The 26,240-nt window shown below is 36.6% G+C and overlaps 1 protein-coding gene across 2 annotated transcripts; it reads right to left on the minus strand.

The window, feature by feature from the left end:
• Nucleotides 1–500: 500 nt before the first annotated feature.
• Nucleotides 501–24,410, minus strand: atl2 (atlastin GTPase 2). Of its 2 annotated transcripts, none has more exons than XR_015504941.1 (13): nt 24,301–24,410; nt 16,388–16,725; nt 14,075–14,209; nt 13,889–13,993; nt 13,759–13,809; nt 13,617–13,673; nt 10,293–10,385; nt 10,075–10,213; nt 7,349–7,476; nt 6,413–6,469; nt 5,199–5,270; nt 1,955–4,847; nt 501–1,774 (listed from the first exon to the last, which is right to left on the minus strand). XR_015504941.1 is itself a non-coding variant. In NM_001110022.2 (13 exon segments), coding segments are annotated over 13 exon segments (1,800 nt in total). In that variant the 5' UTR covers nt 24,374–24,393; the 3' UTR covers nt 501–1,284.
• Between the last annotated feature and the right edge of the window lie 1,830 nt (nt 24,411–26,240).

Here is a 26,240-nt window from a genome sequence, read left to right on the forward strand (position 1 = left end):
GAACAAATCATCTTTATAAAATAACTTGCCTAATTACCCTAACCTGCCTAGTTAACCTAATTAACCCAGTTAAGCCTTTAAATGTCACTTTAAGCTGTATAAAAGTGTCTTGAAAAATATCTAGTCAAATATTATTTACTGTCATCATGACAAAGATAAAATTAATCAGTTATTAGAAATGAGTTATTAAAACTATTATGATTAGAAATATGCTGATAAAAATATTTTCTTCGTAAAAAGAAATTGGGGAAATAATAAACAGGGGGGCTAATAATTCTGACTTCAACTGTATATTAAGTATTGATATTATTTGTTACCATTTTATTGTTACTGTTATTTGTTACTGAAAAATGTTTAGCAATGGGAAATGTACACTCTCTTAATTGGAATCATTGTACTGTATTTATTGCTACTATAAAAAAAAATCAAATAAAATAAAATATAAAAAATAAAAACACCAAAATCAAGCAATCCCACAAAAATTCCAAACTAGCCAGAAACACATTTGACATATTTTAATTGTTTAAAAAATAAATTAAATGGCATAACCTTTAAAAGATTGACAATCAAGTCATCTCATGAGCACTCTTCCTGCGTCAGAAAACTGCTCAGTGGAAGGTGCTCTGAACTTGGAGAAGCACAACAAAAGGCAACTGGGGAGACACATTCATAATCATCTCCAAACATTGTCTGTAAATGAAATCCTCGTATGATCTACAGCTGATATTTGTACACTCATTTACATGCATGAGGCTATTATACAGTCTACAACAACACTGTACAGAAAGAGGCCCAGCAGAGGGGTATCTTGGATGGATTTACAACTTCAGCATTCCTTAAAGGCTCTAAAAATACCTCACAAGAAATCCAGCAAATAGGCTATTAGGTTTTTACACGTAGTAATTATGCGGTAGAAGTCTAAATGGAAAATGCTAACCAAATTATCCACAGAGAACTGGAATTCAACTGTTCAACAAAAGGAAATACAGTGTCCGAATTAACTTACAGATTGTAAAACATTTGCGGTGCTGTCCTGAATAATCCCTCTAGCCAAGGGAAATTCAAAGCTGCACATATACCTGATCACTTAAACCTGAATTTAGAAGCATTTGTAATGATGTCCGTTGAGATTATAATGCAAGTCTGTTTGTTGTTGTGTGTATTGGTCAGGGTAAATAACGCTGTAAACTTTGGTTAGAGTCTACATGACCAAACATCACAAAAACTACACAATATAAAAGCAGTGATTGTTCAAACACTGGGCAGATAAGGCAGAGCAAACTGTCAGTTGGTCTTCAACTTTGTAGCTTGTGTCACCTGATCTGTTAGCGAGGCTCTTATCGAGTTCACAACAGTCTGTCGGACATTTTCTTCCATGTATTGCTCAGTAAGTGGCTTCAGCACCTAGAACGATCAAAGAAAACAAATAGTTCATTATTTATGAATGAATAAACGCTTCAAATTTGAATGACGCTTTTTTTCTGAACCATTTTAATCTGTTTTCGAGGGGTTGTTAGACATTTTGGGTGGATGTTAACAGGTTAAAAATATAAAAAAGTCTTTTAAATACTCCCCTTGGCCCTTGTTACACCTGTTAAAGTGCAGTGGATTTTATAATAAACAAACAAACAGTCCAGGACATAATTTCTAAGTTTTCAGCAAACAGGAGAACTCAAAAGTTGGGATTTTGCTTAAACACTGTCATTCCAAACCCATAAGACCAGCCTGATCTCACGAGAAAACGTAAGTATTTTACGTTTTGGCAGTTTAGTGGCTAATTCGTACGAATTCGTACGAGTTCAGACGTAAGAAATTGTACGATTTTAAAAAGGAGGCGCTGCACCTAACCCCACCCCTAAACCCAACCGTCATTGGGGGATGAGCAAATCTTTCTAAAATGTACGAATTAGATTGTACGAATTCATACGAATTAGCCACTAAATGAAAAAGTTACGAATTGCCGTGAGATTGTGTTGCATAAGACCCATCATAAATTCATCCTTCAAATGAATTAAAGCCTTTCTGGGTAATACTTTACCTGAACATGTTGTCCATAAGACTTTTAAGAAACCTTTATGATTGTGACATGACAATGAATGTTTATAACAACCTTCATGAAGTGCCATTAGCTCAATTTTGTTATTTTTATAACGCAAACATGACATTGTATGAGGTGTATTTCCTATGACAACTGTACATAAACAAATACAATCACAACCTGTATTTGTCATGACAGCTTGACATTACCAAGACAATATTACTTATCAAATATCTGTCATAAACATGACTGTCACGAGGCCATTATAATGGTGTCATGAAAATTTTTGTTGATAGCAACTACATTGGTACAACTTGAACTTGATAAATATATACATATACACACAGACACACACATATGCACTTTATTATGTACACCTTACTAGTACTGGGTTGTACCCGCTTTTGCCTTCAGAACTGCCTTAATCCTTCGTGGCTTAGATTCAACAAGGTACTGGATATTCCTCACAGATTTTGGTCTATATTGATATGATAGCATCATGCAATTGCTGCAGATTTTTCAGATGCACATCCATGATGCAAATCTCCCATTCCAAGGCATCCCAAAGATCCTCTATTGGATTGAGATCTGGTGACTGTGGAGGCCATTTGAGTACAGTGAACTCATTGTCATGTTCAAGCAACCAGTATGAGATGATTCCTGCTTTATGACATAGTGCGTTATCCTGCTGGAAGTAGTCATCAGAAGAGGGGTACACTGTGGTCATAAGGGGATGGACATGGTCAGCAACAATACTCGGGTAGGCTGTGGTGTTGACTTGTTGCTCAATTGGTAATGAGCCTAAAGGGTGCCAAGAAAATATCCCCCACACCATTACACCACCTCCACCAGCCTGAACCGTTGATACAAGGCAGGATAGATCCATGCTTTCAAGTTGTTGACGTCAAATTTTGACCCCACCATCCGAATGTCGCAGCAGAAATCGAGACTCATCAGACCAGGAAACTTTTTCCCAATCTTCTATGGCTCACTTTGGTGAGCCTGTTTGAATTGTAGCCTCAACCGCAACCGGTGTGGTCTTCTGCTACTGTAGCCCATCCGCCTCAAGGTTGGACGTGTTGTGTGTTCAGAGATGCTCTTCTGCATATCTCAGTTATAACAAGTGGTTATTTGAGTTACTGTTGCCTTTCTATAAGTTTGAACCGGTCTGGCAATTCACCTCTGACTTCTGGCATCAACAAGACTTTTGTGCCTTCAGATCTGCCGCTTGCTGAATATTTTCTCTTTTTCATAACATTCTCTGTAAACCCTAGAGATGGTTGTGCAAGAAAATCCCAGTGGATCAGCAGTTTCTGAAATACTCTGACCAGCCCGTCTGGCACCAACAACCATACCGCGTTCAAAGTCACTTAAATCGCATTTCTTCCCTATTCTGATGCTCAGTCTGAACTGCAGCAGATTGTCTTGACCATGTCTACATGCCTAAATGCATCGAGTTGCAGCCATTTGATTGGTAGGTAGACATTTGGATTAACAAACAGTTGGACAGGTGTAGCTAGTAAAATGGCCTACTAAAATACCTAATAAAAAGTGAGTGTATACACACTCCCGAGGTGTTCCTAAGCAAGCCGAGTGACATAGTCTCTTCAGCGTGTCCTGGGCCTCCTCCCAGTGGGACATGGCTGAAACACCTCCCTAGAGAGGCATCCAGGAGGCATACAATACAGATGCCCGAGCCACCTCAGCTGACTTCTCTCGATGTGGAGGAGCAGCGGCTCTCCTCCAAGCTCCTCCCGGGTGACAGAGCTCACCCTGTCTATAAGGATGCGCCCTGCCACCCTGCAAAGGAAACTAATTTCAGCTGCTTGTATCTAAAATTTTGTCCTTTAGGTCATGACCCAAATCTCATGACTATAGGTGAGATTAGGAACATAGATTGACCGGTAAATCGAGAGCTTTGCCTTTCAGCTCAGGTCCTTCTTTACCACAACGGACTGGTACATCGACCACATTACTGCTGCCGCCGCTCAATCTCACGCTCCACCCTTCCCTCACTCGTGAACAAAGATATTTGAACTCCACCTACAGGGGTGAGTTGTAAGGGGCCGGTACACTGTGAAACAAGTGGTGGTCGAAGGTTAGGACCAAGAAAACCCGATCGTCGGGCACAGAAACCTGGAACCAGACATTAATCATTCACCCAAATGTATTTACACATATTTGAGTTTGGGTTGTTACTCTTGCTAACTTATAAAAACCCCAGGGAAATCCAGGGCAAGGATTGGAACCACTGGTTTATGGAAAGAAATGGACATAAAAGACAGGAAACAACTGAAACAACAACGTGTGGGGAAAAGGAGAGAACATGGGATGGCCCAACCAACATGTGGAAACACAACCAAGAGCTATAACTCACCTGTACCCACAGGGCCTCTGCTATTAGGTCTATAGTCACTCCCACTTCTCGATACTCTCCTGAGTATCTGACATATGACCAGGCACACAGCGACAGCAGAGTTACCCCCATCACCACACTGGCCAGAGCAGCGATGAATGATAAGCCAATAAATCCAGTTACGGTGGAGACCATGTAGGTGACAAACATGACTGCAAACAGGGTGGCCGGAGTTCTTGCTGCATAGAAAATGTTCTTGCTTTCATTGTGTTTCACGAAATTTGTGTACACTTCATCGAGCTCTGTCTCTAACTGCTCCTGATAGCGATGACAGAACTCTACACCGCCCATTTTCTTCACCCCGCGAAACTGATCGACTGAGGTTTTCTTAAACTCATCATGATAGCGCTGAAGGTCAACTGGGGCGATGTATGGTTTGTTTCCTCCACACACCTGTGACATACAAACAACAAGTTTATTTCCTGATTAAATAAAACATATATTGCAGATATAATTAACCAAAACAGGCACACTGCTTATTTTAAGTTATCCAGGCCAAACCTACTATTTTAGTGCATTGGCCTCAAGTTATTTTCAGTTATATAGGCTAGCTCATCTCACGTCAGGCGTCTGCTATATTTAAATAGAAATGAGGTCCCTCTGTATCTACAATCCTTTAAACTGAATAACCTTGACTCAAGGCATATCCTTGATACAGTGATGTATTTTCTCATATTTCCTTTGTTTACATTCATGCTTCTGAGAAGAAACATTTAAAAGAAACAGCAGCAGCAGTAACTCTACCTGCTCCATGGTTCTGTTATAAGTGTCTTTTGCTCCAGCGACAGCTGTCAGATTGTTCGCTTCAGCAGTTGCCTGAGTAATAGAGTTCAAACAGTTCAAACATACCCACACAGCAAGATTCATTCAAATAAATACATTTTCAATTAGAACATATAAACATTATACAAAGACAGTTGGAATTTATCATAAGAATTTATAGTAATATTATTAGATAATATTTAATATCACTATTAATAGTAATATTTTTAAAAGAAACATGCATACCATTAATGTATACAGTTAAAGTCGGAATTATTAGCCCCCCTTTGATTTTTTTTTCTTTTTTAAATATTTTCCAAATGATGTTTAACAGAGCAAGGAAATTTTCACAGCATGTCTGATAATATTTTTTTCTTCTAGAGAAAGTTTTATTTGTTTTATTTCGGCAAGAATAAAACATATTATTTATTTTTTTTAAAAAACATTTTAAAGGTCAAAATTAGTAGCTACTTTAAGCTATACTTTTTCGATAGTCTACAGAACAAACCATCGTTATACAATAAATTGCCTAATTACCCTAACCTGCCTAGTTAACCTAATTAACCAAGTTAAGCCTTTAAATGTCACTTTTAGCTCTATAGAAGTGTCTTGAAAAATATCTAATCAAATATTATGTGCTGTCATCATGGCAAAGATAAAATAAATCAGTTATTAGAAAACTATTATGTTTAGAACTGTGTTGAAAAACAGAAATTGGGGAAAAATATAAACGGGGGGCTAATAATTCTGACTTCAACTGTATATTAAACAGCGCTTAAACAACTGTTTTCAACATTTCTTGAGCACTAAATCAGTACATTATCAAACAATCTCTGATGGATCATTTGACATTTACATTTAGTCATTTAGCAGACGCTTTTATCCAAAGCGACTTACAAATGAGGACAAGGAAGCAACTTACACAACTATAAGAGCAACAATGAATAAGTGCTGTAGGCAAGTTTCAGGTCTGTAAAGTCTAAGAAGGAAAGTATTAGTACTTTTTTTTTTTGGGGGTACAGTTAGTGTGATATCCAGAGAGGCAATTGCAGATTAGGAAGTGAAGTGGAGACTAAATAGTTGAGATTTAATTTGACACTGAAGGCTTAAGTGATGGTTGTTGAAAATCCATCTTTATTATATAGTAATAAATTATAAGCATTTATATATACACTTCATGATGGAGAGCAGCATACCTGCAACATGGATTTAGGATGTGGAAGCTCCTCCCCTTGGTAGATTTTGATATATGCCTACAAAAAAAGGAATAAATACTGGAATAAACATGGGTCCTTACTGAATGTTCTGAGGCACTGCAAAAAGCAAATGTCTGACCTCACAACAACTCTATAAAAGCTAAAATAAAATAAAACACAAAATTACATTTTCTGACATTTTAACATTGCACTCTTGCACACAACAGAAAGAAATGTTAGGATTTAACCGTTCTTAGCTTTGTTTTTTGTTATTTTACATTTAAAATTTGCATTGCATCAACACAAGCTTATTTAAACTTTAAAGCTTACTTTAAATCTTATTTTGCAACGTGTATTTAAGATGCAACAAAGCATTTTATAAGCTGGATTTATGTGCATTCCATTATACAGTAGCAATCAAAGGATGTATGTGTATGGTGCACTGACAAATCCACGTAGATTATACATCTATTTTGCTGTGTGTAACTGATTTGTAGCATGCCTTTGTAGCAAGCTTTGGTGGTGTTTTATCTCAATAAGAGAAAACTTCAAATGTCTTAATCTGAAGATATCCAGCTTTCCATCAGCCACTCTTCAGCTTTAACAGGCCTGCTTTGGCAGAATAATTTTTAATAAACTGTTGCGATAACAAACCAGAGCTAAAACAGGTGGTGTCAAGAACATTTCATGCAGCTTGGTATCAGTTAATAGGCCACTGTCAGTTTCTACATGCACCATATATTTTGCCTTAAGAATTGTCTATGATTAATAACTAAATGAATGTTAATTTCATTTATTATCACCAAAAGACGTTCATCACATCATAAACTCTACAAAAACACCTGAACAGAGTCTCTTCTGTTTAAAGCTTAACACAATTAACAGCTAATCTGGTTTGTGTTTACAGCTGCTGCGGCTAAAGTAATGAAATCTGACCTTGAAGTACTCCACCAGATCTCTGCATGTGACTTTAGCTCCACCGATTTCTTTCTCTACCAAGTTCTCTGGTGCCAGCAGTAAAGGAACTAGATTCTGCAGCTCCCTCTTGAACTCATCATCAATCTCTGCAAAAATAAATGAATAAAATTAACAAAAAAAAAGCATAATAATGTAAATCCAGGATTAATACAGGCACAACTTAATGAAAATCAAGGAATTTAAAGCACTTTTTTTTCCAGCCCCTATTATTATTTCATGACTGACACGCAACATATTGAACACCTAAAATGCATTCTCAACAATCCATGAAACCATTGCTGAGGAAGTGCTATTTATGCAAAAAAAAAAAACAAAAAAAAAAAAAAACATTACTAATAATAATGACATAATAATTAATACAATATTAATAATTAGTAATATAATAAACCTGCATTAAATGTGCTCTTGAAATGTTTTTCTTTTTTTTATTGTTGATGTTCTCTTACAGATGGAAAGAGAACTGAACATTTGTACTCAAGTAAAAATACTATTATATATACTATTATATTGCTAAAATAATACTAAATAATAGTAAGTAAAGTAAGTAAAATAATACCAATATTAAGTAAATAGTTTTAAAAAAAATACTGATTTTCATTACGGCCCTTTTTTTTAAGTGTAAACTTGTTTGAATGGTTTAATTGTTTAAATCACAAGGCTACATATATAAATATTTGCACTGACAAAGAAAGTACAGTGCATCTGGAAAATATTCATAGCACTTCACTTTTTCCATTTTTTTTTTTATGTTACAGCCTTAACTGGATTAAATTAATTTATTTCCTCAACATTCTACACACAACACCACACAATGACAATGTGAAAAAAAAAAGTTTTTTTTTTTAATTGTTGCAATTTTATTTAAAAAAAACAAACTGAAAAATCACATGCACATAAGTATTTACAGCCTTTGCCATGAAGCTCTAAATTGAGCTCAGGTACATTCTGTTTCCACTGATCATTCTTGAGATGTTTCTGCTGCTTAATTGGAGTTCACCTGTGGTCAATTCAGTTGATGAATCATTTAAAAAGGCATACACCTGTCTATATCTCAGGGTTAAGCATGTCAAAGCACAAACCAAGCATGAAGACAAAGGAATTGTTTGTAGAACTCCAAAACAGGATTGTCTTGAGGCACAAGGCTGGGGAAGGTTACAGAAAATGTTCTGCTGTTCTGAAAGTTCCAATGAGCACAGTGGCCTCCATCATCCATAAGTGGAAGATGTTTGGAACCACCAGGACTCTTCCTAGAGCTGACCGGCCATCTAAGCTGAGTGATCGGGAGAGAAGGGCCGTAGTCAGGGACGTGATCAATAACCCGATGGTCACTCTGTCTGAGCTTCAGCGTTCTTCATTGGAGAACATTACAGAAGGACAACCATCTGTGCAGCAATCCACCAATCAGGCCTGTATGGTAGAGAGGCCAGACGAAAGCCACTCCCTGTCTGGAATTTGCCAAAAGGCATCTGAAGAACTCTCAGATCATAAGAAATAAAATTCTCTGATCTGATGAGACTAAAATTTAACTCTTTAAAGTGAATGTCAGGTGTTACGTTTGGAGAAAATCAGGCACCGCTCATCACCAGGCTAATACCATCCCTACAGTGAAGCATAGTGGTGGTAGCATCATCCCATTGGGATGTTTTTCAGCAGCAGAAACTGGAAGACTAGTAAGGATAGAGGAAAAGATGAATGCAGCAATGTACAGAGATATCCCAAATGAAAACCTGCTTCAGAGTGCCCAGACCTAAATCTTATTAATAGTCTCTGGAGAGATCTGAAAATGGCTGTACATCATCGCTTCCCATCCAACCTGATAGAGCTTGAGAGGTATTGCAAAGAGGAATTGGCAAAAATTCCCAAAGACAGGTGTGCCAAGCTTGTCCAATCATATTCAAAAGGACTTGAGGCTGTATTTGCTGCCAAAGGTGTATCAACAAAGTTTTGCGCAAAGGCTGTGAATACTTCTGAACAAGTGATTTTTAAGGGGTTTTTTTATTAATCAATTAATAAATTTGCAATAATTTCAAGAAATCTTTTTACACATTGTCATCATGGGGTATTGTGTGTAGAAATTTGAGAAAATAAAAGAATTTAATCCATTTTAGAATACGGCATAAAAAAAACATTTTAAAAATGTGGAAAAATTGAAGCGCTATGAATACTTTTCGGATGCACTGTATGATAGATTTTTCCTTTTATGACAATTAATATTTAATAAGACCACTGGCATAACTACCACATACATAGAGACACTTTTTGTCCATATTTTAAACTATATTTCCACGCTTTGAAAGGTTTAATTAAAGTATATGATGAAAAGGTTGAAATTTAGCCTGTCTGTCTTTACAAAATGGCAAACTTGTTGCTTAAACAGCTTTAAAGCACAGGGACATTTTATTTTACACTTGATATTAAACTAAAACGACAAAAAAGACAAGTATGCTGTCAGTCATACAATAATAAAACAAAAGACTTCAGTTTACTTGAGGTATTTGAAATGTGTATTTTGTCAAAGCAGTGCTATTTTCCATGTTTTCCAGGACTTTAATTTCTAAAAGCCAAATCCAAGCACTATGCATTTTAAGCACCTTTTGCGAAGCCTGTAAATAGAAGAAATAAAATCAGCCCAGAGTTGAGATATCCATGGTCAAATCGGTGTCTAAAAGAAATGTATTTTGTACCTCTCAATCTGCCATCAAAGTGAGGGTTGGTGGCCACCTTCAGACCTGGATGTGGAAGAAGAAAGCAGCCTATGCTGGAGAAACAGCTGTGGATGTGCTTCCTCACATTCTGCAGCTCTTCGTGTTGGTTCTGCTTCACCTTCAGAACACAAATAAAACAATTCAAACTCTGCTGAACATGCAGCTGCAGTGCTCATCTAATCTTAGCTTCATCTTACCTGCAGTCTTCTCTCCAAAAAACTATTCCCTCCTTTGAGCCCATAGTCATGTTCATAGGGGTAACACCAGTCTCTGATCAGAAACAACAGTTTCTGGAACACAGGGAATTAACGATGTATAAGAAACTAAAGGTCTATTAGTGAGAAGATGATATGCCCAGTTAAATCAGATAAATTAAAATGAATCTGATAAAAAAGAAAGTTACTATTACAAAGAATTAGTCTAATTATTCAACCAACTGTCCTATCAGATTCTGTAGTAACCCACTGAGAAATTTTGTGTTTAAAAGACATCAACATTGACTTGGCTAAAACGAAGTTGTTAAAGAGAAAAACAACAACAACCATACATCTAAGAATTTACTAAAACTAGTCATTAAATAGACAGATTAGAAAGACTTCAAGGGCCATCATTCATTCCTGATGACTAGTCTAGTTTTGGACTATTCTTAGACGTCTATTAGATTTTCAATGACAGCCCAAATTTAGCCTTGTTTAAGTCTACCTATGTTTAGACTCAGACTAATTTTAAACACACACAAAAAATTGCTTGCTTGGAAATAGTTCTGGTACTGAAAAGAAATATGAATATGATTTCCCTTTATTTCCTTTCTCCCTCACGGGGATAGTGTAGTAAATTCGACGTCTAATCAATTACAAATTATCAGACCAGAGGTTTTGAATATCAGAAAATAGACTTTATTCTCCATAATAAAGCCGAGAAAGAGCAGAGCAGACCCCAGAGCATTCTGAAGTCCCTCCTGGACACCTTCTGAAGTCTCTCCTGCACCTTCTGAAGTATCTGTGTTTGTTACAATTTTTATACAGGATTATTTGACACACCCCTAAGTCTCTTTTTAACTCTTGACCATTTTTGAATAGGTTTTCTAGTCTAAGGGGTCCTGCTATTCTTGGCTCTCAGCCCACTAGCTCATGTCAGCAGAGATGTTACAGGTCTATGTCAGCAAAGTATAGATGCAACTTATGCAAAGGAACTAAGTGTTTACATACATTGTTATGATAGGATAATAACTTGATAATATGTTACTCATTCTAACTTCTGACACATATAGCTTCATAGAAGTATTTAACCTATATAATCAGCGCTTTACATATTCAGTTATTCCACACAATCAGTCACTCAGCCTTCTCCTAGTGTTGCTTCTGTGCAGGCATACATATCACTGTATTTTTAACACAGGCTGGCATGTTTGCTGCAAACACTACATACATTTTGAGAAGAGAAAATTAACTGCTTTACACTTAGAAAATACTTTACACTGAGAGAATAGAAATCTTCTTCAATAGCTTCTTTTTTAACCATTTACAGGGTCATGAAACGCCAAACACATTTTTTTGAGATGTTGACAGTCATATATGTGTCCTACGCTGCTATCAGGACACATATATTTCACAAAAAAGTGAAAATTGGTTGTTTTTGCGTTATTTTGGGCAAATTCGTTCTTCTGGTTTGAAAAGAAATTTAGAAGCCACATCACGGCCATTAAATTCCTGTGTAAATTCCAGCATGGAGACTGTATATCTGTACCGGTCGGTACAATGTGACGTTTTTGAGTTTTCATCATTATTTCAAGAGATAACCTTAGTTCGAAAAAATCAGCGCGCTCTATTGTGTGTGAGGTGCAACTTCTTTAACATGCAACATAGCTTTGAAGACACCTGTTACAGTGTTTAGATGGCAGAGAGACGCCACATTGTGTTGCCGACCATTATTAAAACAAGTGGAAGACGAAGAATTGTTTGGAGAAATGGGTCTTTAGTGTTGCGTTTATGAAGGTGCTGCTACGAAGGTTTTGTTTTCAATTCCAAAATCGCTATGAGAGTGCAGCTGGACTCACGTGTAGATTACAGTGGTCTGCTAACACGTGACAAAAATACATTTGTAAGGAACATTTTTTACCAGAGAGCTTTTCGCATCTGGAAATGGAAATTTGCCACTCGTCTCCTTTTAAAACAAAAGATGCGGTTCCAGTTGGTGTTAATTGTCCTGTCTCTACAAATATGGTAAAGCAAGTCGCACACCAGAAGCACCATTCAGCAACATGCCTCGGCGCCCAGCCACAACTCAGGACACTGTTCATATTTCTGCCATGCCACAGAGCGCCATCTGATCATCTGTTACATTTTAAATAGCATGCGAATGTGCGCATCTGGTGTGCGATACTTTCAAGTCAAGTCATGTGCGCGCCATGTCACGACGCTGAGCAGCGCATTCAGTGTGTGACGCCCTTAAGTGTGTGATCAGTGTTCTTTGTTTATGTTTATTCAGAGGCAAAGTTAGTTAGTATCGTCAGCAGAACTCTTCTCTTTCAGTTTATAAAGACATACCCAAGTGAAAATGATTTAGTTACTAAGTTTACAGTATGTTAATATTACTACTATATTATGGGCTTAAAGATCTGCTAAAATGCTGCTCTCCGAATGTAAACACCTTAATCAAACTATTACCGTTGTTTAGGAATTTTGCCGCATTTTGTGACAGGACAGTCTATACAAACACACAGCTTTCTGATACTATTCTATGCACCTAACTCAGTGCTTTTAAGTAACCAAGAAATGCAGAGGTTTTTTCTCTCCCATACAATGTGAGTATCAAACATTCCATTAAAACTACACTCTTCCAGCAGTTCCTCGCATCCAATATCTCATTTGTCACAGGGAGGGGAATACATGAAACGTTTCTGAATGAAAGTGAAAGTGCCAAACTGTAGTTAAAGTTGACAAATTAGCGTATGCACATACTGAAATCTTCTCCTGCAAACCTTTCCCTCTTTTGCCATTCGACACTCCCACCTAAACAAAGCTGGAGATACTAGAGGTGTGAGAACACCCGGTAACACTTTATTTGTATGGTCCATTTGAGTATTAGTAGACTTTCTGCTTAACATCTGTTGATATGCTCCTTTAACAGACATTTAACTGACTATAAGAAATTATGCAAGTACATGTCAACTTACACTAACCTTAACCCAAACCCTAACCCCAACCTAGCTTATCTTTAATTAGTCTACTTATAATCTAATGAAAATTAGTTGGCATGTAGATGCGATGCAACTTAAATTCAACTAACAGACAAAAATAAAGTGTGACCAAACACCTTGCAGAGACAAAGGGGGTTTCATGGCCCTTTAAGACACAAATACATTCAAATACCCATTTAATCCTTTAAAACAAATGATTAGATTATTCAAACATTGCTACAATTGCGAAACACTGGAGTATGCGTGTCATTTTTTGTCCTGAGCACATGTTAATATGTGGCCCTCAACAGGTACTCAAAATGGAAATGATCAGCTTTTCTACCTGAAATGGCTTCTCGTAGATCTCCTCCATTGCAAGTCGACCATATTCTGTGAAAAGCTATAAAAGACATGATATTACAGTCCTATATACACACAATACTAACACACTACTAACTAACAATGTACACTAATAAAGTTGCTACCTGGAGATGCTGCAAATCATCTTCTTGGATATTCTGAGAAAGATTATAAACCTAAAACAAACAAGATCAAGAAGTCATTTGAATGCCATGAATTATTCAGTCCTTGAACATCCCTGATGTTTTAACGCACCTGCACAGAGCTGGTCATGGTGCTTAAAGCAAAAACAGTGGCACAGTCTTTGATAGTGGACTGACTGTCAAAGGCTCCCTGAGTGTCCACCAGCAGCACAGCCACCTAACATCACAGAGATCTGTGTAATCACACAGTCAACATAACCTCACGGCAACATAATACTTTAATTGAATGCCCATCCACCTTAGTTCCATCTTTCTTTTCCACAACAAATACTTCGCTCCAAGCCTGGATTCCTGTGGTCTCTCTCTCACAGCCTCCCCTCCAGGAGAAACCGGTCAATGGCTCATCATCTCCTCCTATCCATGACTCAGCTGACTACAAAGGGGCAAAAAAGAGATAGTTCATGTGATTGCTCTAAATGAATGTAATAAAACATGTTTGCTCACATTCATGTGACCTAGCTGGTTTTCAAGATGCAGGACGCAACCCGCAAGTTAAGGCATGTGAAAGATTGGAGTCATCAGAAACCTGTTCTCAGGAATGGTAAATCAGATAGACTTATTCTTAACTGATGTGTTGGAGGAAACATCATAATGCAAAATGGTAGCCAACAAGTGATTTTACAGTCCTCACAAAAAAGGCCAATACATGTTTTTTCTCCTTCTAGTGATTATTACGATACAAATGCGTGAATAACATTAACAATAAATGGATAACATTTTAAATAATGGTTCATTAGTTAATGCATTTACTAACATGAACTAAGTATGAACAATCTTTTACAGCAATTAATAATCAGTTTATAATTTTCTAATGCAAATTATTAAAACCTAAAAGTTGTTAGCATTAGTTATTGCACAGAAAGTTAACAGAAACTAATAATGAAAAACCTTATTCCCATTAACTAACATTAGCAAAGATAAATAAACACTATAATCAACGTATTGTTTGTTGTTTGTTCGTGTTAGTAAATACATTAACTAGTAGGGATGTCCGTATCCGTTCACATGATCGGAAATCGGGCCTGATCACATGTTTTAAGAGTTGATCGGAATCGGATGTTAGGACTCGAATATATATGTCTATTATATATATATATTCTCATTATTTTTTAACACATCTACAGTTATGCAGTGGCACAAAGTTTGACCCTTTCTTAACTTCACACGAAAACAGCAACGTGTGCGGCATGACATCACTTTGTTGCAGAGACGCTATTGGTTAAATGGCGGGAAAGTAGAACACGGAAGCAGCTTAAAGCGGAAAGCGTGAGTATGTCTGTGGTCTGAAGGTATTATGAAGTTAATGACGACAACATTGCCATAGCAAACTGTGAGATAAGTAAACTCGGGTATTTTAAGTTGAGGTGCTGTTTGTTTTTTATTAGATTTTTTTTATATTTACTGTTGCACTAAAGTCCAAAAGTGAATAATTGGTGTTATTGATAACTTGATTGTTCAAGCTACCTCACAGAAGTGCTCTGTTTGTTAACAGAGTTGTTGAATGTTAAAATAAGGTGAATTAAATAAAATCTTTCTTCGCTCTTTTCTTTTATGTATTATAGATGTATCGGATCAGGTTTCTGTAGCGGTAGATACTAAAAATGCAAATGACCCGGACTCTGACTCGAGGGCAAAAATATCTGATTGGGACATCCCTATTAACTAGTATTAACTAATGGACCATTATTTTAGAGTTAAATATTCAATCTAATAAAAGAAGTTTGAGGGACTTTATACTTATTCATTTCGCAGATGCTTTAATCCATAGTGACTTACAAATGAGGGACACAACAAGGTATTTATAAGAAAGTGGCAATTAATTACGAAAAGTGCTAATTATCATGAATCATGAACCAAATCACTAGATGTGGATTGACAAATTATCTAATTAGGGAGTAAATTAACACTTTAAAAAACAACAGAAGAGATTTGAGGTCCCTTGATAAATAATCTGAAGACATAGTTTAGCTTATAAAAAAGGACAAATATAAGAAAGTGACGTTTTAACTTTTAAAATTGAATTTAAGTACACAGTATGTAGACCTTTACTGTTTTTGTAGCAGTGTGTAGTAAAGCTTTAGCATAAAAGAAAAGCACTAACGTTATAAAATGAAAACTAAATTCTCTGTGTTTTGTGTGTGGTTGTAGTACACAACAGTACAAGTGTTTTAGGGTAAAACAAAATAAACCTTGAAGTGGAAAAATGTAAAAACACACATGTATAATAAACAGAAAAATGAAAAGTGTACTGCCCTTCAAATGGCTCCATGTCTTTATGGGTTTCTTTAGGACAAAATAAGATATTTTTAACAATGTTGAAAAATGGTAGCCAGTAAAATCCACAAAATAAAACATAAAAATAAATTAAATGATCGGTTTCCAAAAAATTTTTAAATATTTGTTTTTGTGCTCGACAGAGGAAACTCAAACTGGCTTTAGGGAAGAGTAAATGAAAACAGAACATTTATTTTAGGGTAAATCATCTCATTAAATTATGCTCATTTGTCAACTAGCCATACTCTTAAATTAATAAGAGGAGATTCAATCGAACCTGATCATGCATGTAACGCAGCATGAAGTCCAGCAGAAAAGATTTGCCCTTGCGGAAGGCGCCGGCAACAGACACCACAACCACGTTGAGATCCTTAACATGTTCCTGCAACAGGATTTTTTCCAACGCAGCAGCATCCAACTCAAACTTGTGATCGTTTTCATTAGTAATAACAATTTGGATGGGTCGAGCTCCTTCTGGAACCGGGTCCTCCTCTAACTCGAGCTCTTCAGCTACAGCACATGGTGCCACACCGTTAGTATCAGAGCTAAACTCCTCCAATGTACTCAACGTCTCAGCTGGGCTCCAGATTGGAACATCCTGCACACCAGTCATATCTGTAGTGGAAAAAAAATAAATAAAAATCAAAAAATGACATGTAAACTACGCACAAAATAGTTACGAATATTTGGCTTTCGAATGAAATGATCCACCTAAAATGCACTATAAACCTTACCGGTCCACTTCATTTCCCTTAAAAAGTGAGCTTCACTTTTGAATGCACATGTCTAACTGTTCAGTGTTTCAGTAGATTTGCATTAAATGCTGTTCTCTAATAAAATAGAATTGGTATTAAAACAGCCCTCTTCATCATAATCACATTTTGACATCATGAGGCCCAGACGACAATAAACAACACAGGCCTAATTTCATTTTCATGTACAACAAAGCTCCAGCTTATCAAGGTCGCATCATTAGAGAAAGATTGCTGGAGGCACTGGTACCTCAAATGGAGTTGCCTGCACTTTCTCAGGCACCCATGTTAATCACCCTACTATAAGTTATTCCCAAAATAAGAGGTAATAAATAATAAACGACAGCAATCATGTACAAGTACATAACCCTAACAGTAAACTAACATAAACTGTAAACTTATCCCTTAATTATGAATGGAATGTTGTTCCAGGATCAGCATAGAAGTTGATCCAGGAACATGTCCTACTTGAAATCACAACAACCCACTTTCTCCAGACTTGAATCCCACAGAGAATCTATGGAATCAGCCATGGTGTCATCATGTAGAGACTCATAATCCTGAACCACAGAACCTCAATGGCCCAATGGACACAATACCATGCCTAAGCAGACTTGACAATGACATCTCATGCTGTTCACAAGATGCAATTGATGATGAAGGCCACATCACAAATTATTGAGACATTGACATTATTCATTGTGGTATACCCACCGATTTTTCGTGCTTCTACCTAAATCAGGGCTCGAAATTGCGACCGTTTTGGTCGCATATGTGCCCGAAAATTAATTTATGTGACCTCATAATATATATGGGAGCATTAGTGCGACTGCAGATAATAGTTGTAGTGCGACCTGTTTGGATTTTTTCTAAAAACGTGCTGAATCGCTCTTCCCTGCCGCTATATTGGTTCATATTAGCTGTCAATCACTCAAGGTATTCCGCTGTCAGATGACAGGGAAGGAGCTTTTATGACCACGGGATATGCAAACGGCTGAAAAGTGAAAACTTAAAGCACACAGGTTTGCAAATCCCATCTAAAGTTGAGGCGCAGATGAGAGCAATCATGACATGTGGTGAATATTGATCCGCCAGCTGAGATCAATCGAGTACGTGCTTTTCGGAGAAGTCGCCCGAATCTCGATGCGTTGCGTTCACTGCGTGTTCAGCGCAAATGTCCGCTAAAAGACAAATCTAATACTGTACATATCATCACCAAAGAAGCTCGCCTTTACTAAGTTTACACTGAAAGTGCGCTCATAACAAACAGCGGTTTTGCGCCAGTGGTCATCGCAAGAATCCTGCTCAACCTGCTCATAAATTGGGTCGGCTGACTCGCCCTGCTGTTCCACTAACACAGAAAAATGAAGATCAGCTCAGACTGAACATTTAAATTGACACAAACTGAAACCAAAATTTTTAAAGAGTGATAGAAGTGAGACTTTACTTTCTTTTGTCTATTCTTTCTTGAGGTGTATATTATTATTTTTTTATTTATTTACTGATGACTGTTTTGCAGCTTTCAGCCTTGAATTTAATTATTTATTACAATCTTTTGTTTGTTTTGTAGCAAAAATATTATTTATTAAACTGACATGCATATATAAACAGCAGTACAAAATAAATATTTATTACTGCAGCGCTTCATTTTTGTTTGATGCAAACTATACATTTATTTTTCATAAATAACAGACTTTTTATAGCAGATAACCTACATTCAAGCACATTTAAGGCAGCATGATGATGAGAAATATAATTCATACTATTATTGTCGTTTTCATCATCATTAATATTTTATACTTATTCGACATTCATTTTGGAATTATAGCACACAAATATCAATGTCATCTCAGCATTAGTTAGATAGTTGTTTCTGGTTTTTGTTAGTTCTAATTGATGTTGTTTTAAAATACAATAAATCCCTTAAAATTCAATTTGCAGCGGTGTTCATTCATTTTTGGTGGGTGCTCCTAAATTTTTCTTCAAAAGTTGGGAGCACTGGTGCTACCAAGTAAAAAAGTTAATTTCAAGCCCTGTAAATGCTCTACTTTCTTGATATAATATCACTGTAGCATGAGTTTCACATTTTCCATAAATTTCACCCAAAATCCAAATATACTTAAGTTTTTGAGAGTAGTGTTTTTGAAAAGATAAAAAGACAAAACTGTATTTAAAGTAACAAAAACAAAATAGTCAAAAGCTAATTCAAAGCATTAATAAATACTTAAAGAGTACATAAAGGTTACTTAAAATATCCTTTCTACACAACAATATGCATTTTATAGCAGATTTGGTGATAAAGGCATGACTATTCAAAAGGTCATACATAATCATACATGCTATTTTTGCAGGTGCAAAGGCTTGTGGGTAACACTGGGTAAAAAAAAACTGATCAAGATAAATCCATTTACTAAGAGGCAACTCATCATGACTTTTTTTACTGTTTACAGCTTTGATTTTTCAGCACTTCACTAGCAGCTCATTACTGTGCTCACTTTCTATTCCAGGAGTGTGGGTCTCTGTTCTAACCCCATGCACTTTACCCATGAGCTGCGATAAGCCTGGATCTCTTTGGCCACAGGGCTAAATTTGGTAATTTTTGTCCTCAAGTTAAGACACGTGTAACAAAACAAACACCCTCTCCCCTTCGCACTAGTCTCCTCAGGCTCATGGCCAGCTGAACAGAGCCCCTGAAACACAGTCAACTAGTGTGAAGGACACAGTGGACAGGACACTTCAGTCAAAACTGCTTTAACCTTTGGAATTTTGGGTTACACTTACTTTAGAGAAAAAAAAAGTTAACCAAGCGGTAAAAGTAAAGTCAATAATTGCTTTATTCAATAACAATTTACATTATTACAGAGCAGTGCAATATTCCAGTGAAAACAGCACTGTTACAGCCTCTTCATCAATGTATCACTCCGCAGGCTGCGTTGTTCATTAATAATCATTAATTAATTCTGACTGATCGAAAAACAATTTAGGAAATAAGGTAAATGACAAATCTGGCCATAGAGCCTTTCATTTTGAAATGGGACAAACCTGGGAATTCCCCTCATTTGTTGAACGGGAACACACTTTCCTCGGTGTATATTTTTAAGCGATGCTCAACCAATGCAGAAATTTACTCTCTTACTTTTGTATATTGTATATGTAATTACAGCATTAAGTTATTTGGTGTAATAGAGTAACAGGCAGAACTTTACATTATAAAATAAAACATTTAACTATTTCAAATATTGTATGTATAATGTTACATTTTTGAATTAGCAACATCTTTCAAAAGCTGTTTATTGCAGCCTTCAGATATTCAGATTAGAAGAAAGTAGTTCCATGGGGAACACAATGGCCCAGTGGTTAGCACTGTTGCCTCACAGCAAAGACATGCAAAGTGAATAAACTAATCTGGCTGTAGTGTATGTGTGTGAATGAGTGTTTATGGATGTTTCCCAGTAACGGGTTGCAGCTGCATAAAACATATAGTGGTTCATTCCACTGTGGTGACGCCTGATGAATAAAGGAACTAAGCCGAAAGAAAATGAATGAAAGAAGAAAGTAGTTCCTCATGCAAAAAAGTGGCATTATGGTTGTTTTTATTTACACACGTGTCATCAAACATTTGTGTAAATGCAATATCACACTTCTAGTACTGCAATATAATTATATATCAGCCAGAAATCATATGGGCCTGCTCATCATCCACTCGTTCAAAACCTATTTCAGTTTCTAAACAAAAAAGACAACAAGTTTTGGAAACCAGTGAACACTATAATGTTTAAAATAATACTTCCATAAATCTTTCAAATATTCAAAAAAAAAACAATTTCTTAATAATAAAATTGATTTCAGTATTTATTGACCGATAATAAAAAAAAGTTTGCAACGAAGTTTCAATATCAAGACTAGTTTTATTAAAATGTGGCTGCTGAGAATGTGTCATGGAAGCAATGGCAATAAGCTTAGGGTGTAAGTTTGTCATTTCCAAATGAGGCACGAGAAGTGACACAGTTGGGAGTGACGTGCACATGGTGTGCAAGCAGCGGACACGTGACGCAGGCAATTTTCAGGTACAGCTAGTTAAAAAACATCTGGGGCCTCATGTATCAACGCTGTTTGCACAAAAACTTAGCGTACGCCAGATATCACGCGCACAATTGGATTTACAAACGATGAAATGAACGCGAGTATGTGTGTTGGTCCACGCCAACTCATGCATTTCTTGTGCGTTTGTTTTATTTCCATTGGCGACTCCTAGAGGCAGTTTTGTTAAATTGCACACTACAAAGTATCTTTGAGCTGAGCAATGGCAGCTGTATGGGACGGGATCATCCGCATGTCTAGCAGGTATTCAAGGTTTCCATATCATGCAGTTGACCAGCCAAACTTTAAAGCGCAATTTGCAGCGATCGCCGGTTTTTCCAATCTGATAGGAGCGATCGACTGCACGCACATTGCTTTAAAGACGTCATCTGAAGATGAGTTTGCTTACGTGAATCGAAAACATTTCCATTCAATAAGTGTGCAAATAATACATGATGCTCAAATGCGCTTAACATAACACAAACACATATTAATGATTCCTACTTGTCTTCCTCGTGATGAAGAGTAGGCAAAATCTGATATGTAGTGGGGGAAAGAAGAAGAATGAGTTCATCAGACGCTGGATTCGAACCAGGTTCATGATTGATCGTGTCAAAACATGTTGCCATGTGCTTTACGAGCTACGCTCGAACGCCGCTCTCTTTAGTTATGTTGTCTCTGTCAGTCAAACGGTGATCGGCGGGAATCACTCAACTAGCACATTCCAATGAGGTGCGCTATTTGCACTTAGCCTAAATAGACACTACAAAATTTTACACCTTTACATCGGACCATTTCTTTTCTGTTCATACCCAACTGCGTTAACCACTTCAGCTAATCTCCCCCACTCTATTTTGTTTCTTTTGTTATTAATTGCGGAGGACAAACTTGCAAATAACAAAGTTTTTCTCCGGTCTACCTCCGATAGGAGCACCTCCGAATCAAATTCTGTGAAGTTTCTCTTCTTGCTTGCTTTTGCCATTGCTTTTTCATTTGGGTTTGCCGAAGTGGATTCATTACCATATTCATAGGGGGAGGAGGCAGGGAGGGGTTTTGAGCTTGCGCACATGCGCTCAGTTTCACGTTAATTCGGATGTACAAAGAGAATATGCGTGGGATTTCACGTAGTGTTTCATACATCTGAATTTTTTACTGCGTACGCACATTTACAGCTTTGTCCGTATACAATGTTTTAGTATGAACTCAACGCAAGTCTTTGAACATGAGACCCCTGAACTTTTATGAATGCCGCGAGCAGGGATCCATCCCCTTCACTTATAGAGAGAGACCATTTAGAAACAGGTAATTAAGAAAGTAAACTTTTGGATTTCATACAGCGGTCCCCCCACTTTTAAAATGTCCACTACGCCCCTGACCTGAGACAAACTGCATCCAAACACAGCAGTGCTTTTTACTTTTTGTCCATAAACTTGCGTCGGAGCTGCAGCAATAATCTGTCTGTTTGTTATCCTCTGAGGAAACGGTCACCTAGTTATGAGAGATGCTGTAGAAAAATGGTGAAGAAAAGACGCACTTGCACTGGTCAATTCAGGTCAGAATAACAACACACGCAAAAATGAGTGCAGTATAGCAGCAGTGAGGAGATTGTAAATGAAAAAGGATGTGGCCAGAGTGGCTTTTTGGTTTCTTTTAATGTGCATCACAGCCACTAGCTCCCCAACTGAAAGATTTAGTAATTTAACTTCACAATTTGTAATGTTGCAGCATGTATTTGAATAATGATGATAAGTTCCTTTACTTGAAAGCTCAGATTTGATTATAATTTGTTTTGTTTACAGAGTTTTAGGTTTACTGTATCATTATTATTGACACCTTACAGATGTCGATCTACTTTTACCATTGCACAAACTTTGTAACATTTTATTAATCAATTTTAGGAGTCTCTTGAACACTTTTGTTTATTTATTATAAAGAGATATTTTGTTTAAATATTTTGGTTTTTGACTATTAAAACTATTTGCCTTAGTTATGTGGGTAAATTAAAATAAAGTGGTTAAATAACAAAAATCCTAATATTCCTAAATGTATTTTTAAAAAATATTCATCTATATCGAATGATATGAAACATGATATTGTCAAGTTTTTTTTTGTTTTGTTTTTTTTCTACTATTTCTAGCAATACATTCTCTAAATGCAATTCAAAGTTGCTAAGAAATCATTTAAACCTTTTTATAAGTAACAAATGAAACCTCGTTGTAAAATGACACAAGACACAAATGTTTCTTTATGTTTGCTTTAAATTATAACCAATAACAGATACAGTAGAACCCAGCCGTTTAAAGGACAAATATTATTAGACCACTAACTTGAGACAGACAACACATCAAACACAACAACCATCTGCTTATGTCTTATCAGTTCATAAACGACTGATATGTTGGCACAGATAAAAAGTAACTTAGAATAATTGGTCTGCACACTTCAACATCAGTACGTGTTGATCTTCTGGACACAACAGCCAAACCCTAAGTCAAAGTAAATTTACATGGCAAATTACCCTGGTTAATTCAAGACTAAATACACAGGGATACAGGACATCCACCACCCTAAAGCTTACGAGAATAAACAAAAAGCATGAAGAACTCATGAAACACAAACTCAAATACTCAAGTTCAAAGAAACAGTGATATTGAAGTGAGAAACTTGTACATGCATTCATTAAATGCGCGTGAGTGTTCTGTGGCGCGCGAGATCTTTGAAGATCTGTCACCGCGTGTAAAATCATTGCGCGCGCACGACCATAAAGCAGCAGCTGAATTCAGTGAAATAGCTTAATTTGGTTAATGTACACATTTAAAATGAAATATTCACACTGTTGGGGTCAAATACAAACCCATAATGTAGGACAAAGCAAAACATTGGGAAAGACTCGCTTCAAAGTTTGCAAGGTTGCTAAATAAGCAATCTAATAATAGCAAGCACAAAAATAACTTAAGAAGTCACCGGGATCGCTGGCGTCAAACAAAAAACATGTGTTGAGACTGTTTGTATCACGCATAAAACCGTTAACGTTGTGGTGTCAATGACAGGTATCTGAACTCTCTGAAGCGCGTCTCACGAGGCTCGATGTTACCGCAAGTAATCAAGGACTAACGTTAAACGTTTTATAAACCATCAATTTCACCTTTAAGTGCACGAGGCCATGCGCTTTGTGCTCCGAATTGATCCACACCTGGTTAAAAAGCAACGTGAACAGAAATAACACGAGTTCAAGTGCCGTTTTCAACTTTCAACGTGTCAACAAAGCGCAAACTAGCAAAGAGTTACCGGTAAAAGCAAATATGGCATGGTGAAAAACCGACGTTACAAGTATACGTGTATGAAATAAGGTTGTCACCTTCATCAAAGTTGTTTAATTTATGTTTCGTCGCAGAGAATTGCCGATTCCTCGGTCCGCTGTCTTCCGCCATCTTGGTTCTCTTGAAACTTTGTTGCGTGACGTCGCACAGCCCCAGTTTCTCACATACTGTACATATCAACGTCATGCACTCATTCAAAAATGTTTTGTACACAAAGGAAGGTGGTTCTATCACTGTGTTTGGCAAAGAGAAATTTGTTCCAATAATTGTTTATGATATATATGTTTCTTTAATAAAACAAAAATAGACTCTCTGTACTGTCTGCATCAATAATAAATGAAATTATTTTTGTAACACTGACCATGCGACTTAAAAATGGTGTGATTTCCTCAAATCAAGCTTTTTAAAAATATGCTTGTTAACATTTAACATAAAATATATATATATATATATATATAAGGGTGAAGTCAGAATTATTAGCCCCCTTGAGTTATTAGCTCCACTGTTTATTCAGTTTAACAGAGGGAAGATTTCTCCAACACATTTCTAAACATAATAGTTTTAATAACTGATTTTTAATAACTGATTTATTTTATCTTTGCCATGATGACAGAACATAATATTTTACTAGATTCAAGACACTTCTAAAGTGACATTTAAAGGCTTAACTTTGATGGTTTGTTCTGTAGACTATTGAAAATAAAATTAGCTTAAAGCGGCTTATGATTTTGACGAAATAAAGCAAATAAGACTTTCTCCAGATGAAAAAAATTATCAGACATCATGTGAAAATTTCCTTGCTCTGTTAAACATCATTTGGGAAATATTTAAAAAGAAAACAAAATGAAAGCCAGATTTGGCTTCAGTACTGACTAATCTAATGTATATGCACAAATATAATATTGTTTATCTTCACATAAAAAAAAAAAAATATATATATATATAAATATATATATAGGGTGAAGCAGTGGCACAGTAGGTAGTGCTGTCGCCTCAAAGCAAAAGGGTCGCTGGTTCGATCCTCGGCTCAGTTGGCGTTTTTGTGTGGAGTTTGCATGTTCTCCCTGCGTTCGCATAGGTTCGCACCTCCGGGTGCTCCAGTTTCCCCCACAGTCCAAAAAACATGCGGTACAGATGAATTGGGTAGGCTAAATTGTCCGTTGTGTGTGTGTGTGTGTGTGTGTGTGTGTGTGTGTGTGTGTGTGTGTGTGTGTGTGTGTGAATGTGTGTATGGATGTTTCTCAGAGATGGGTTGCGGCTGGAAGGGCATCCGCTGCGTAAAAACTTGCTGGATGAGTTGGCGGTTCATTCCGCTGTGGCGACCCCGGATTAATAAAGGGACTAAGCCAACAAGAAAATGAATGAATATATATATACACGTGTGTGTGTGTGTAGTGCTCAGCATATATAAATATATAAGCATTTTCATTAGTCATCAAATATAGCAATTTGTCTCAGTGAAGAGGAGTAAAAGAGGAGTAAAGATTCAAAGTCACCAGGGGCACAGCATATCTAGGACTTTTCTACTTTTAGACTGACACATTTAAAGTCTATCTGCAATTATTTTTAGAACTATCCAGGTCAGAATGTCACAAAATATGTGTCATTAATGCAAATATTTGTCTAGACATTTGGAATTGCTTTGTTGTTTTTGTGTGTTGTCAATTTGAACTTGAACTTATCTTAAAGTAATTGAATCACATTAGTTTTTAAATATGTCTGTGTGTAGCGCTGTTTTCCAATGTTTGTTTTTAGCCATGTGCAGAGTTTTATGATTTACTTTAACAGTTTAGGGTTGAAAAATTGCAGTCGCATTTCAAAATTAAAGAAGCACCACAAAATACCATAGCTATTTATACACGCGAAGTACTCTCCAAATCCAGACGGTGGCAGTACGACATCCTCGAACTCTTCCTCTGTTGCAGAAGAGATTTTGAAAGAGTGGGCGGTACTTTGTAGTTTATTAACCAAGTGTAGT

Source organism: Danio rerio, chromosome 13 (genome assembly GCF_052040795.2).
Source record: "Danio rerio strain M-AB ecotype USA chromosome 13, GRCz13ab, whole genome shotgun sequence".
In the NCBI taxonomy this organism is placed as follows: Eukaryota; Metazoa; Chordata; class Actinopteri; order Cypriniformes; family Danionidae; genus Danio; species Danio rerio.